Here is a 14,714-nt window from a genome sequence, read left to right as displayed (position 1 = left end):
TAAATCGAGGTACAGAAAATAGAATCACAGCTCTTCAAATAAATCTGCACTGAAAAAAGACTGGAAGTGTTAACTTTGGTTAACCCCGGGGACAGGATCACTCCTACCAGAGGGGGTCTTTTGTTGTAGAATCCCCTGCATCTGTGCCCAGGGCCCATGGTAGGGTGGCAGCTGTTTTACCCCCCTCATAGATGGACAGAGTCACAGAGGGCTCTCAGATACTGCCGCTCAGGGCAGCAGCATAGAGGAGACTCAGCATGAACCAGCAGCTAAGGCCAGGAAGCAGCCTGTGAGCCTAGAGGAAATACCCCCCATCAAGAGCTGCCCACCTGTCCCAGTGGGTGAATCCCCCAGGTTGACTTCTCTTGGAGAAACCAAATAACTCTAAATCCTTGTCTGACCCTTTCTGGTTGCCAACTATGTGTTTCAAATCTAGCCACTGCTCCCTCCTCCCTTCCCTCTTTGAACAATTCCTTGCTTTTGTCTCTTAATTTTTTTTAAGATTTGTTTTTTTAGAGCAGTTTTAGGTTCACAGCAAAATTGAGGGGAAAGTACAGCGATTTCCCAAATGCCCCTCGCCCCTACATATGCATACCTGCCCCTATTATCGACATCTCCCAGCAGAGTCTTTGCACCCAAATCTTTGCTCCACGGTATTGCCTTTGCTCCTTTGTCAAAGATCTGTTGACTATATTTACGTGGGTCTGTTTCTAGCCTCTCTGTGCTGTTGCGTTGATCTGTTTGTGCCACACTGCCTTGATTCCTGTAGCTTTACAGTAAGTCTTCAAGTCAGGTAGTGTCAGTCCTCCAACTTTGCTCTCCTTCGATGTTGTTTTGGCTATTCTGGGTCTTTGTCTTTCAATATATACTTTAGAATGAGTTTGTCAGTATCCACAGAATAACTTGCTGGGATTTTGATTGAGATTGCATTGAATCTAGAAATCAAGTTGGGAAGAACTGACCTGTTGACAATGTCGGATCTTCCTATCCATGAGGTGGAATATCTCTCCATTTATTTAGTTCTTCTTTGAATTCGTTACTCAGAATTTTGTAGTTTCCTCCTAAAGATCTTGTGCATATTTTGCTAGACTTATACCTAAGTATTTCATTTTTTGGGGTGCTAATGTAAATCGTATTGTGTTTTCAATTTCAAATTCTGCTTGGTTATTGCTGGTATGTAGGAAAGTAATTTTTGTATATTAACCTTATATCCTGCAACCTTGCTATAATAGCTTATTAGTTCCGGGAGTAATTTTGTCTATTCTTTTGTCTATTTTTTCAACATAGACAGTTATATCACTTACAAACAAAGATAGTTTTATTCCTTCCATCTCAATCAGTATACTTTCTGTTTCCTTTCCTCATCTTACTGGATTAGCTAGGACTTCAGTACAATGTTGAAAAGCACTGCTGAGGTTGGAATATTCTTCCTTTGTTCTTGTTCTTAGTGGGAAAGCTTCAGATTTCTCACCATTAAGTATGACGTTAGCTGTAGGGTTTTTTGTAGATGTTCTTTATCAGGTTGAGGAAGTTCCCTCATATTTCTAGTTTACTGAGAGTTTTTGTCGTGAATGGGCTCTGGGTTTTGTCAAATGCTTTTTCTGCAGCTATTGGTATGATCATGTGATTTTTTTTCTTTTTTAGCCTGTTGATATGATGGATTACACTACTTGATTTTCAAATGTTGAACTGGCTTGCATGCCTGGAGTAAATCCCACTTGGTTGTGGTGTATAATTCTTTTTATACGTTGGTGGATATGGTTTACTAGTATTTTGTTGAGGATTTTTGCATCTATGTTCATGAGAGATGTTAGTCTGTAGTTTTCTTGTAATGTCTTTGGTTTTAGTCTTAGGGTAATTGGATGAGTTAGGAAGTATCTCTCTGCTTCTATCCTCTGAGAGGGACTGTAGGGAATTGGTGTAATTTCTTTTTTAAATGTTTGGTAGAATTCACCAGTGAACTCTTATGGGTGTGGTGCTTTCTGTTTTGGGAGGTTATTAATTACTGATTCAATTTCTTTAATAGAAATAGGCCTGTTCAGATAGTCTGTTTCTTCATGTGAGAGTTTTGGCAGATTGTGTCTTTCAAGGAATTGGTCCATTTCATCCGGGTTATCAAATTTGTGGGCATAGACTTATTCATAATATTCTTTTAATATTCTTTTAATGTCCAAGAGATCTGTAGTGATGTCTCCTCTTTCAGTTCTGATATTAATTTGTGTTTTCTATCTTTTTGCTTAGACTGGCTAGAAGATTAATGATTTTATTGATTTTTTTTTTTTAATTTTTACAAATGTTCCTCACTGGGTTTTCTGAAGGGTGTACATGCTTGTACCATGACCCAGGAGTACAAAGAAGATGCCGCCATCTCCCCATCCTTCCATCCTACCCTAGGTACCAATGTTAGCAGGGCTGGGGGTCCTCCCACCCCTCTCCTGGCTCTCACCTAGACACATAGAAATGGTATATGGGGTTTCTTTCTGCTGTCTTTCTTTTATGGGAAAGGAATTTACAGTATCCTTGAGCCCACGTGTTGCTTTTGTAGCACAGGTTTGCGAGTGCAGATCTAGCCCCTTCTTGTCAGCGGCTGTGAAACCCATGCTGTGCACATGTTTTGCTGTGTACAACTGGCTGTGACTCTTCCGTTTGGTGTGGACCCCAGAGGTGGGACTGTTGGCTCAGGAGTTGCATAATCTGAGAGATGCTGGGCAGATGCAGAGGGATTTGTGGCCTCTTCCAGCTCTGAACCCAGCACCTCCTGCTCCGTGCTTGGGGCTGGGGTTGGAAAAGACTGAGGGGACCAGTGGCTTCCAGCAAGGCAGGGGCTTCTGCCCTTGGATTGGAGTCTAGCTCCCTGTCCATTCCTGTGTTCAGTGTCTCTGTTTTGGCTCCATCCGCTGTTGATGCCTCCCAAGGATGCATCAGAGAGAAGCAGAAATGTGTCATGCTGTCAGGCTTGGGACAGATCCTGCCCTTTCTGAAGCCAGGTGTCTCGAAACTCAGGATTCCTTGGTTTGAAGGCACTGGTGTGCTGGTCTGGAATGGCAGAGGAAGAAGCCCCACAGAGCCTGGGGAAGGTCTGAGGGACCCTGCCCCTTTTCATTCAAAGCAGGAGATTGATGATGGTGCAATGGGTGCTTGATAAGGAAGAGGTGGGGGCGTGGAGTGACCCTTGGCTCATGGGAACAGCATCATGACAGGCTGTAGGCATGTCACACTGTCCCTCAAGTTTGGGCCACCAGAGCCAGCAGCCTCTGAGGCCTGGCAGGGCAGGAGGTTGTGGTGGAGACCTTGACCCTGATGTGACCCTGGCCAACCTGGGTGTGCCTGTGCAAGGCCCAAGCTGCTCAGGGGCAGGGGCATGGGGCCCAGCTGATAATATGCCCCTTGCTCTCCTTTTTAGCTTTCTGTACGAACCCAACAGCCAAGGGTACAAGTACTACCGCCAGAAGCTGGAGGAATTCCGGAAAGCCAAGGCCGGCCCCACAGGCACCCCCACAGCGCCCGACTTTGGCCTGAAGCGCAAATCCCCTCTTGAGACCCCGTCGGGGTCCATGCCCCCCACTGCCTGCCCCACCTCATCTGCCCCCTCACCCGCCATCACCCCAGCTCCAGCTGCCCCCGGGAAGCCGGCTACCACAGCCACTGTGAAGAGAAAGCGAAAGAGCCGGTGGGGGCCCGAAGAGGACAAAGTGGAGCTCCCGCCTGCCGAGCTAGTGCAGAGGGATGTGGATGCCTCTCCCTCGCCTCTGTCAGGTGGGCCGACCCCCTCTGCCAGGCTCTGTCAGGAGGGTCTTGCTTTTTTCACTGAGCATAATGTTTTCAAGAGTCATCTGTGTTGTAGCATGTGTCAGAATTTCATGCATTTCTATGGCTGAATAGTATTCCACTGTATGGATAGACCACACTTTTGTTCATCCATTCATCAGTTGATGGACACTTGGGTGGTTTCCACCTTTTGGTGATTGTGAATAGCGCTGCTGTGAACATTGGCCTATAGATGCTGTTTGGATCCCTGATTTCGATTCTTTTGTGTATATACCTACCAGTGGAATCACTGGGTCATATGGTTAATTCTGTGTTTAACTTTTTGAGGAACTGCCGAACTGCTTTCTGTAGCAACTGCACCATTTTATGTTCCTGCCAGCAGTGCACAAGGGTTCCAGGTAATCCACATCCTCACCGTTTTCTTATAGCCATCCTAGTAGGTGTAAGGTGGAATCACATTGTAGTTTTTTTGTTGTTTTTTGTTTTTTGAGGAAGATTAGCCCTGAGCTAACATCTGCTGCCAATCCTCCTCTTTTTGCTGGGGAAGACTGGTCCTGAGCTAACATCCATGCCCATCTTCCTTTACTTTATATGTGGGATGTCTGCCACACCATGGCGTGCCAAGTGGTGCCATGTCCGCACCCGCGATCTGAACCCGCAAACCCCTGGCCAACGAAGAGGAACGTGCGAACTTAGCTGCTGCGCCACCAGGCCAGCCCCCACATTGTAGTTTTGATTTGCATTTCCCTGATGACAAATGGTGTTGAGCATCCTTTCCTGTGCTTATTGGCCATTTGTATACTTTATTTGGAGAAATGTCTGTTCAAGTCCTTTGCCCCCTTTTTAGTAGAGTTGTTCATCTTTTTGTTGTAGAAGTTCTTTATATATTCTGGATATTAACCCCCATTCAGATATATGATTGGCAAATGTTTTCTTTCATTCCATGGATTGTCTTTTCACCCTCTTATTGGTGTCCTTTGATGCAGAAAAGTTTTAGATTTTAGTGAAGTTCAATTTATTTTTGTCTTTTATTCTCTTTGATTTTGGTGTCATATTTAAGAAACCATAGCCAAATCCAAGGTCTTGAAGATTTACCCCTATGTTTTATTCTGAGAGTTTTATAGTTTTAGCTCTTAAATTTAGGTCCTCAATCCATTTTGAGTTACTTTTTATATATGATACAAGGAAAAGGGTCTAACTTCATTCTTTTGCATGTGGAGATCCAGTTGTCCCAGCACATTTGTTGAAGAAAGAGACTGTTCTTTCCCTACTGAATGGTCTTGGCACCCTTGTCAAAAATCATTTGACCGTAGATGTAAGGATTTATTTCTGGACTCTCTGTTCTGTTACTGGTGTATATGTCTGTCCTTATATCAGTACCACACTGTTTTGATTACTGTAGCTTTGTAGTAAGTTTTGAAATCGGAAATATAAGTCTTCCAACTTTTTTCTTCTCTTTCAAGCTTTGACTATTTGGGGTCCTTGGAATTTTCAGATGAGCCTTTCCATTTCTGCAGAAAACACCATTAGGATTTTGATAGGGATTGCAGTGAATCTGTAGATCGCTTTGGGTACTATTGACATGTTCACAATATTTAAGTTTTCCAACCTGTGAACATGGGATGTTATTTAGGTCGTCTTTAATTTGTTCCAGCATGTTTTATAGTTTTCATCGTACAAGTCTTATACCTCCTTGTTTAAATTTATTCCTAAGTGATTTATTCTTTTCAATGCTGTAGTAAATTAAATTTTTTTTCAAATTATTTATCTATTTAGAGGAAGATTAGCCCTGAGCTAACTACTGCCAATCCTTCTCTTTTTGCTGAGGAAGACTGGCCCTGAGCTAACATCTATGCCCATCTTCTTCTGTTTATACGTGGGATGCCTACCACAGCATGGCTTTCGCCAAGCAGTGCCATGTCTGCACCCAGGATCCAAACTGGCGAATCCCGGGCTGCCAAGAAATGGAACGTGCTAACTTAACTACTGCACCACCGGGCTGGCCCCAGTAAATTAAATTTTTTTTAAATTTCCTTTTGGATTATTTGTTGCTAGTGTATAGAAATACAACTGATTTTTGTGTGCTTATTATGTATCCTTCAACTTTGAATTCGTTTATGAGCTGAAGTCATTTATGAGCTCTAACAGTCTTTTTGTAGATTCGTTAGAGGTTTTTACATGTAAGATTATGGCATCTGCAAATAGAGATAGTTTTACTTCTTCCTTTCCAGTTGGATGCCTCTTATTTCTTTTTCTTGCGTAATTACTCTGGCTAGGATTTGCAGTACTGTATTCAACACAAGTGGCAAAAGCAGGCATCCTGGGGCCAGCCCGGTGGTGCAGCGGTTAAGTTCGCACGTTCCACTTCTCAGCGGCCTGGGGTTCCCCGGTTCGGATCCTGGGTGCGGACATGGCACTGCTTGGCACGCCATGCTGTGGTAGGTGTCCCACGTATAAAGTAGAGGAAGATGGGCACGGATGTTAGCTCAGGGCCAGGCTTCTTCAGCTAAAAAGAGGAGGACTGGCAGTAGTTAGCTCAGGGCTAATCTTCTTCTTCTTCAAAAAAAACAGGCATCCTTGCCTTGTTCCTGATTTTAGGGGGAAAGCTTTTGGTCTTTCACTGTTGAGTGTGATGGTTGCTGTGCGTTTTTATATATGGCTTTTATCATGTTGAAGAAGTTCCCTTCTGTTCCTAGTTTATTGAGTGTTTTTATCGTGAAAGGGTGTTAGATTTTCAAATGCTTTTTCTACATCAATTGAAATGGTCAAGTGCGTTTTTTTCTTCGTTGTATTAATGTGGAGTATTCGGTAGATGGATTTTTGTATGTTGAACCACCCTTGCTTTCCTGGGATAAATCCCACTCGGTCGTGGCGAATCATCCTTTAACATGGTGCTGGATTTGGTTTGCTAGTATTTTGTTGCAGAGTTCTGCATCTATAGTCATAAGGAATATTGTTCTATAGTTTTCTTGTGCGTTTGTCTGCCTTTGTTATCAGAGTAATGTTGACCTCATAGAATGAGTTAGGAAATGTTCCCTACTTTAATTTTTTGGACGAATTTGAGAAGAATTGGTGTTAATTCATCTTTGAAATGTTTGGTAGAATTTACCAGTGATGCCATCTGGTTCTGGACTTCTCTTTGTTGAGGGGTTTTTGATTATCGATTGAACGCCTTACTTGTTATAAGTCTATTCAGATTTTCTTTGTGTTCCTGGGTTAGTTTTGGTAGTTTGTGCATTTCCAGGAATTCACCCACTTCATCTAGGTTATCCGATTTGTTGGTGTACAGTTATTCACAGTATTCTCTTATGATCCTTTTTATTTTTGTAAAGTCATTACTAATATCCCCATTTTCATTTCTGATCTTAGTAATTGAGTCTTCTCTCTTTTTTCCTTCGGCAGTCTATCTAAAGGTTTGTCCATTTTGTTGCTCTTTTCCAAAAACCGTCTTTTGGTTTTACTGATTTTCTCTATTGTATTTCTATTGCTTATTTCATTTATCTCCATTTTAATCTTTATTTTCTCCCTTTTGCTAGCTCTGGAATTTGTTTGCTCTTCTTTTCCTAGTTCCTTAAGGCAGAGTTAGGTTATTGACTGGAGTTCTTCTTCTTCTTCTTCTTCTTTTTTTTTTGGTGAGGAAGATTGTCCCTGAGCTGACATCCGTGCCAGTCTTCCTCTATGTTATATGTGGGACGCCACCACAGCATGGTTTGATGAGTGGTGTATAGGTCTGCACCTGGGATCCGAACTGCGAACTCTGGGCCGCCAAAGCAGAGCATGCGAACTTAACCACTACGCCACTGGGCCGGCCCCAGGAGTTCTTCTTTTTTTTAAATTTATTTTTTATTTTATTTTTTAAGATTGGCACCTGACCTAACAACTGTTGCCAATCTTCTTTTTTTTTCTTCTTCTTCTTCTTCTCCCCAAAGCCCCACAGTACGTTGTTCTACATTCTAGTTGTGAGAGCGTCTGGTTGTGCTATGTGGGATGCCACCTCAGCATGGCCTGAAGAGCAGTGCCATGTCCGTGCCCAGGATTCGAACTGGTGAAACCCTGGACCGCTGAAGCGGAACGTGCAAACTTAACCACTTGGCCACGGGCCAGCCCCGAGTTCTGCTTTTTTAATGTATGCAAGTACAGCTGTAAATTTATCTCCTAGCACTGCTTTTCTGCATCCCATAGGTTTTGATGTGTTGCGCTTTTGTGTTCATTCATCTCAAGTATTTTCTAATCTCTCTTGTGATTTCTTCTTCAACCCATTCATTGAGTATGTTAATTTCCACATATTTGTGAGTTTTCCACTTTTCCTTCTGTTATTGATTTCTAGTTTCTTTCCATTGTGATCAGAAAGGATACATGGTAGAATTTCAATCTTTTAAAATTTATTAAAACTTGTTTTGTAGCCTAACATATGATCTGTCCTGCAGAATGTTCCATGTGCACTTGAGAAGACTATGTCTGCTGCCATTGCTGGGTTGCATGTTCTGTTTGTGTCTGTGAGGCCTAGTTGGAGTATAGTGTTGTTCAGTCCTCTGTTTACAGAACTGTCTATTTCTCCCTTCAGTATTGTCAATTTTTGCTTCATATATCTTGGGGCTCTGTTGTTAGGTGTGTATATATTTGTTATATCTTCTTTGAGTATTAGACCTTTTATTAATACATAATGTCTTTCTTTGTCTCGTGTAGCCTTTTTTGACTTAAAGTCTGTTTTGTCTGATACTAGTATGGCCATCCCAGCTCTCTCTTGGTTACTATTGGCATGAAATATCTTTTTCCATCCTTTCACTTTCAGCCTATTTATGTCTTTGTATCTAGAGTGAGTCTCTTGTAGACGGCATGTAAATGGATCCTGTTATCTCCCTTAAGCTTTCAAGTACTTGGACTCATTCTTGTCATAGAAAGCTTAGGAAATGCATGATGTTAAACATAGTAATTGCCATGGTCAGTTTTGCACAATTACCTCTAATCTCTCCCTCCTTGACAGCAGTTTTAGCGATGGCCAACATGTGGCCTCATTTCTCATTTTCTACCATACACCCGCAAGGGTCGGGGGAGTCTGTGTCATCATAATCTGCAGATAATAATCGGTGACTGAGAGAGGCTGTCTTCTGTCATCTGTCTGACTCCCACCCCATCCCCCAGTGCAGCCTGCACCACCGGTGGAACTGTCTCCACCTCTCTCACTCCCAACTTGACTGGAGCTGGACGTGGGGGTGCATAGAGGAGTCAGACATACCCTGGTACTTGGTATCTGCATTTGCCTTATGAGTATGGGCCAGAGGGAAGGGAGTTCACCCAGGTCACATGGTTAGTCTGTTGGCTCTGCCCGTCCAGCTCTGAGTTTAGTTTCTTGCCCAGTGCCTCCCTGGCCCAAGGGAAAAAGCTACTGATTGAATATTCCAGTAGTCACTGGGGCTCCAGATAGCCTCTCCACCCAGGGTTGAGGGTGCCTAGGATCAGATTACTGCTTGAGCGCTGAACCCGTGCCATCTGTAAAGGAGCGTGCTCAGATCTGGATGCTGCTCTGACGCATGCACACCCCACCTCTGAGTCCATGTCTCTGAGGTCTGGCCCCAACTCCCAGCTGGTAAAGAAGCTTACCTCATGGTCAAGTGGACAGGCACAGGCTCCAAAGTCTCAGACCCTGTTCAAGTCCCACTGGCCCATGTCGTCCCCAGGGGAGCATGGGCAGCCCCCACCCAGCTGCTCACTGGTGAATGTGTCTTGAGGAAAAGGGGGAACTGTGGGCACACCCCAGGCACTCAGCAGGCTGCGCAGACCTTGGCTCCTTTGCCGTTTCCACAGGGCTCCCCCACACCCTTCAGAGCTACCACAGACCTTCAAGGAGGGATTGGCGTACAGTCGTGTGGTCAGGGAGCACCTGTGGGTGGTTCTTGCAAGTGAAGCCCGAGCCCCAGTGAGCTCTTCCCACCTTCCCAGAGGGGCCTCTGTACCCTCCTCTGCCGAGCTTCTCCCCCAGGGAGCTACTGCCTGAGGGGTGGTTGTTTCCGCCACCCAGATGGGGCCATCACAAGCATCTTCACATGAATTAGTGTTGCGGGCTCCAGCCCAGGCTGATGCCAAATTACATGTCAGTTGCTTTGAGGACGATCAGCTGCCTCCCCGGAAGGAACTAACAGAGCTCCACAGCTGTGTCTTATGCCAGACTCTGAACCTCATGTGTGTCTACGTCGGGTGTCTGTTCACTGCAGAGCTTGCTTCCCAGAGCCCATGTGCGTGAGTGCACGCACACACAAGCTCATCTCACTCTCATGTCTCTGGCTTTGCAAAATCCCTGCCACCCATCAGCCATGTGACCTTGAGTGAGGCACCAGACCTCTGAGTTCTGGTGTTGGTTCTGCAACATGGGAACATAGAGCCTGCCTGGAGAGGTCACATGGGGATGAAAGTAGATGCATGTGATAGAGTGTGGTGAGGCCTCTGCAGTCATCAGTGACATGAGATACTGTCCTGATGTGAGGGCCCTGCCATGTGCACCGGGTGTCTCAGATGTTCTCAGTGCACGGGCTCTGTGCCACACTCAGTAGCAGAGCTGGGCTCATGTGTCTCTTGCTGACCAGCCTGTGTCTTGTTTCCAGTTCAGGACCTCAAGGGTCTTGGCTATGAGAAGGGGAAGCCTGTGGGTCTGGTGGGTGTCACGGAGCTGTCAGACGCCCAGAAGAAGCAGCTGAAGGAGCAACAAGAGGTAAGGCTGTCGGGGGCAGGGCGGGCAGGTTCCACAGACGCTAGTGGAGTATTGTCGCCCACCCCGCCCCCTGGTGCAGTGGTCACAGTGTATTCTTTCTGAGCCTCCCTGTGCCGGGCAGATCCCAAGGTCAGGGGAGAGGCTCCTGGGTGAGCAGGTCTCCTGTCAACAGCATGCCACCCCCTGAGGGCCTTCCCCAGCCTGCAGTCAGGTCCAGAGGCCTTCTCACACTGCCTGGGCAGCCCCTGTGGCCACTGCTCCACAGCTGCTCCCCACCACACTCATGGGCTGGTCCAACTGGATAGTCTCCATTTAAGTTTTCCTTCCAGTTCCCTGCAGCATCCAGTATAGGACAGGCCTGGCCAGCACTGGGTGCCCTGAGCAATGTGATGTTGATGGTGGGCAGTGTTGGGGTGAGGGCCAGCTTGGCAGGGAGATCTGCAGCCAGGGGCTTGGCCTCTCTGCTGCTTCCCAGGGGAACTAGAGGTACTTACCTGTCAGTCCTTGGGGACAGCTCACCCGTCCACCTCCTCCAGGCCAGCAGCCCCATCACATCACCCTCAACCCTCCCAGGGGTCAGAAGCCTGCAACACCCTCATTCAGTCCACAGTTACAGTGCCCAGGATGTGCTAGGTTCCAGGCCAGGCCTCAGGCTCTGGTTGAGGCAGAAGTGGGTCCTCTCTGCTCAACACAGGGATTCAGGAACCCAGGGTGTGTCCTGACATGAGACTCTCTGCCTTCTTGCATACTTGGCTCCAAGCCCTGATCATGTGCCTGCCCCAGGGAGGGCAGAAGCGGGGAAGGGGGGACCCTGACATGCAGAGGGGAGGTAAAGGGGCCACCTCCTGCACGTGGTGCACGTCCTTGCTCACTGGCATCGTGTACCACTCACAGATGCAGCAGATGTATGACATGATCATGCAGCACAAGCGTGCGATGCAGGACATGCAGCTGCTGTGGGAGAAGGCACTGCAGCAGCACCAGCATGGCTACGACAGTGATGAGGAGGTGGACAGTGAGCTGGGCACCTGGGAGCATCAGCTGCGGCGCATGGAGATGGACAAGACTCGGGGTGGGCCAAGGCGCAAGTCACGGGAACGGGGGTGCCTTGGGTCTTGCCCTCAGGGTGCTGTGGGCTCAGGAAGCCCCACTCTTCTGCCCAGGAAAGCGCCTGGAGGCACTGCGCTGGGGTCTTAAGCCACCTTCCCAGCCTGTAAGACCTTGAGCAAGAGGCAAGAGACAGCCTCTCTGTGCTTCAGTTTCCTCAGTGGTAAAAGGAGTGGTCCTCTGAGTGTTCACTGGTGTTTGAACATGGTGCTCAGCAGGGCTACTTGGGGACAGGGGCTCAAGTTGGAGTCTCAACCAGCTGCCTCATTCCCCTGTGGCCCCAGACTCCCCCCAAGACTCATACCTGTCCTGTGGGGCCACCTGGCCTGCTCCCTGCACTCCTCCTTCCTCCTCTCACCTTTCCTGTTTCTCTGGGCAGAGTGGGCCGAGCAGTTGACGAAGATGGGCCGGGGCAAGCACTTCATTGGAGACTTTCTGCCACCAGACGAGCTGGAGAAGTTCATGGAGACCTTCAAGGCCCTGAAGGTGAGCTAAGAGGGCCCCCAAGCACCACCCCCTGCTGTGGGCCCGTTCAGCAGGCAGCCTGTACAGTGTCCCCTCCTGCGGCAGGCACCTGCAATGGCCTCGGACCCCCTCTTGCTCACAGGAGGAGGTGGGCCCTCCTGCTGCAGAAGGCATCTGTTTATGACAGACGCCATCTGTGTAGGGAATTAGCAAATAGCAGCTCAGCTGCCACTTTAGAAACATTTCCTGGGACTTCAGGGAAATTCTGTTTCCAGTGGAGCCAATTAAGTGCAGTTTACAGGCAAAGCGTTTCTCAGGCAGAAGCCCCTGCAGACTGGGCTCTCCAGAATGAGAGCTTAACATCCCTCCCGTGCTGCCATCAGACTCGTGAGGACTGACAGCTGACGTGGCACATCCCACATCGTCTTTTGGGGTTTTTTTGTAAAACTGCTTTGTACCACATAACCTCATCAACAAGCCAGTCATCTTGTTGACCACACCTTCTTTTTCACACTCTGTAACAAATCGCTCTCAGAACGTAGGGCTTTTCTTTACTGATGAACCATTAATCTTTTTCATGGTGGACAAGGCCTGTGTGACCTGTCACCTTGCCCTCTTTGATTTGGCCACCACAGAGCTCAGCACTAGATCTGGCCCTGGGAGCCCTGAGAAGGAGGAGCTTAGTCTTTTCTCAAGGAGTCTCACTGTTTGGGGGGAAGCAGATGGACAGGTGGTCCTAGCGGCCAGTGAGGCCATAGGTGGAGGGGGTTTCAGGCACCAGCTGAGACTGGGGATGGCTGCAGCCCTGATGGATGACGGCTGCCTCCTTGCCCTGCAGGAGGGCCGTGAGCCTGACTACTCAGAGTACAAGGAGTTCAAGCTGACGGTGGAGAACATCGGCTACCAGATGCTGATGAAGATGGGCTGGAAGGAGGGTGACGGGCTGGGCTCAGAGGGCCAGGGCATCAAGAACCCGGTCAACAAGTGAGTGCAGCTCTGATGCAGGGGGTGGGGTCAGGGGAGTCCCACTTGGAGACACAGGCCTAGGGCTCGGGTCCAGTCCTGCTGGGTAGGAGTCAGGGGTGTGAACTCTGGTGGCTGGGCCACTTCGGGCTCTCCCATCCTCCCACAGTTCCAGGTGTGTCCCATGTAAGTGCCGCCCAGCCTGGCACAGCCCCCACATTGAGCTGTGTTGGGGCGTTGCCACTGAGCCCAGGGCCTGCACCCCCCTCCAGCTAGCACCAGCCTGGCCCCCCTGGTTACACTGTACTGTCGCCTCCCTGCAGGGGCACCACCACGGTGGACGGTGCCGGCTTCGGCATTGACCGGCCAGCCGAGCTCTCTAAGGAGGATGACGAGTACGAGGCCTTCCGCAAGAGGATGATGCTGGCCTACCGCTTCCGGCCCAACCCCCTGGTGCGTGTCCCCATCCCCCCACACCATGTCTGGCTGGGCCACATGGTTCTTCATAGTTATCTTAGTGGGTGGCAGTGCTGGTAACAGAAGGGTCCCTCCTTCCCCGGGCCAGCTAGGCCAGGTCTCACCAGCACCCCTCCACTTCTCCGCCTGCGTTAGAGCCTCCACACCTTCCCAGAGCCTGCCCTCTCATCTCAGCTCAGCTGCCCCTGCAAGGTTCTGGACAGGAAGAACTTCTTTGTCTTTAGCATTATTAACCTATTCCCCTTTTTTATCTCTTTTTCCTCCTAAAGAACAATCCTAGACGGCCTTACTACTGAGTGTTCTGGAGAAACTGCACAAATGTACTTTCCAAACGACTGACCGTCCTTGAACTGTGGATTGTTCCGGCCTGCATTTCTGCCTGTCCTTCCCGTTGTCTTGAGTGTTGTGCCGTGTATTAAAAGTCCCAGTGCTTGCCCGCCGTGGCAGCCTGGTCCTGCCATTGCCAGAAGCCCCTCCTGTTCCTTAGCAGCAGGGCCAGGCTGGGCAGATGAGGACGGGCTGCTGCTGTGAAGGCGCCCCAGCACCCTGGGAATCCTGGAGAACCACCTGGCCTGGCCCCTTGTCTGCCTGTGGGTTCCCCCGTTGGCCTGGGTTGCAGTTGGGGGCTAGACCCACGAAGCTTCCTCTGCAAGGGGCGGGGTGGCAGGCCTGCCAGCTCAAATCTGGCTGCAGCTGGGCCCAGAGCATCAGGCACCTCCCAGCCTAGCACTGCATTGCAGGAGGTTGGGGAGGGGTCTTGGAGCAGGGCACTCCTGTGCTCCTTGCCTCACCGGCAGGTGGCACTGACAAGGCCCCACACACAGCAAGCCCTGCTGGTGATGGCTGCAGCCCAGGCTGCCCCAACTGCCCTGGGTCCCGCCAGTGTCGGGGACACAGGAGTCCCTGGGGCTTGTGCCTTTGGAGGATAGCTTCATGGACAGATATACCATGCTAAAACATCACTTGTTTCCTGGAGGAGGGGAGGTGGGTGGGTGGCCCAGACCAATGTATGTATCAAGAGCTCCCCACGGCTCCAGTCGGTGCCTCATGTTTGTGCAGAAGCCACCTGGGGATCTTGTTCAGCTGCAGCTGCTGAGTGAGCAGCATAGGCGGGTCTCAGGAACCTGCAAGCCATGCTTGCAGTATCAAGGCCCAAGGGGCCCCCACAACTCACTCACCTGCCCCACACACGTATCCAGTGGGTCCTGCTCAACTCCTGTAGGATCAT

The 14,714-nt window shown here is 48.8% G+C and overlaps 1 protein-coding gene across 3 annotated transcripts in view; it reads left to right on the top strand.

The window, feature by feature from the left end:
- The window catches only part of SUGP1 (SURP and G-patch domain containing 1), a 36,679-nt gene extending 22,731 nt beyond the window's left edge, over positions 1-13,948 (top strand). For all 3 annotated transcript variants that reach the window (XM_046672101.1, XM_046672100.1, XM_046672102.1), the window contains exons 8-14: positions 3,404-3,756; positions 10,368-10,474; positions 11,369-11,546; positions 11,961-12,067; positions 12,885-13,030; positions 13,333-13,462; positions 13,756-13,948. In XM_046672101.1, coding sequence (XP_046528057.1) covers positions 3,404-3,756; positions 10,368-10,474; positions 11,369-11,546; positions 11,961-12,067; positions 12,885-13,030; positions 13,333-13,462; positions 13,756-13,782 — 1,048 coding nt within the window. In that variant the 3' untranslated portion in view covers positions 13,783-13,948. The remainder of the gene's footprint in view (positions 1-3,403; positions 3,757-10,367; positions 10,475-11,368; positions 11,547-11,960; positions 12,068-12,884; positions 13,031-13,332; positions 13,463-13,755) is intronic.
- The last annotated feature ends 766 nt before the right edge of the window (positions 13,949-14,714 follow it).

This window comes from Equus quagga, chromosome 9 (genome assembly GCF_021613505.1).
Source record: "Equus quagga isolate Etosha38 chromosome 9, UCLA_HA_Equagga_1.0, whole genome shotgun sequence".
Taxonomy (NCBI): Eukaryota; Metazoa; Chordata; class Mammalia; order Perissodactyla; family Equidae; genus Equus; species Equus quagga.
Note: the sequence above shows the minus strand (reverse complement) of the source record. Positions and strands in the feature narration are given on the sequence as shown.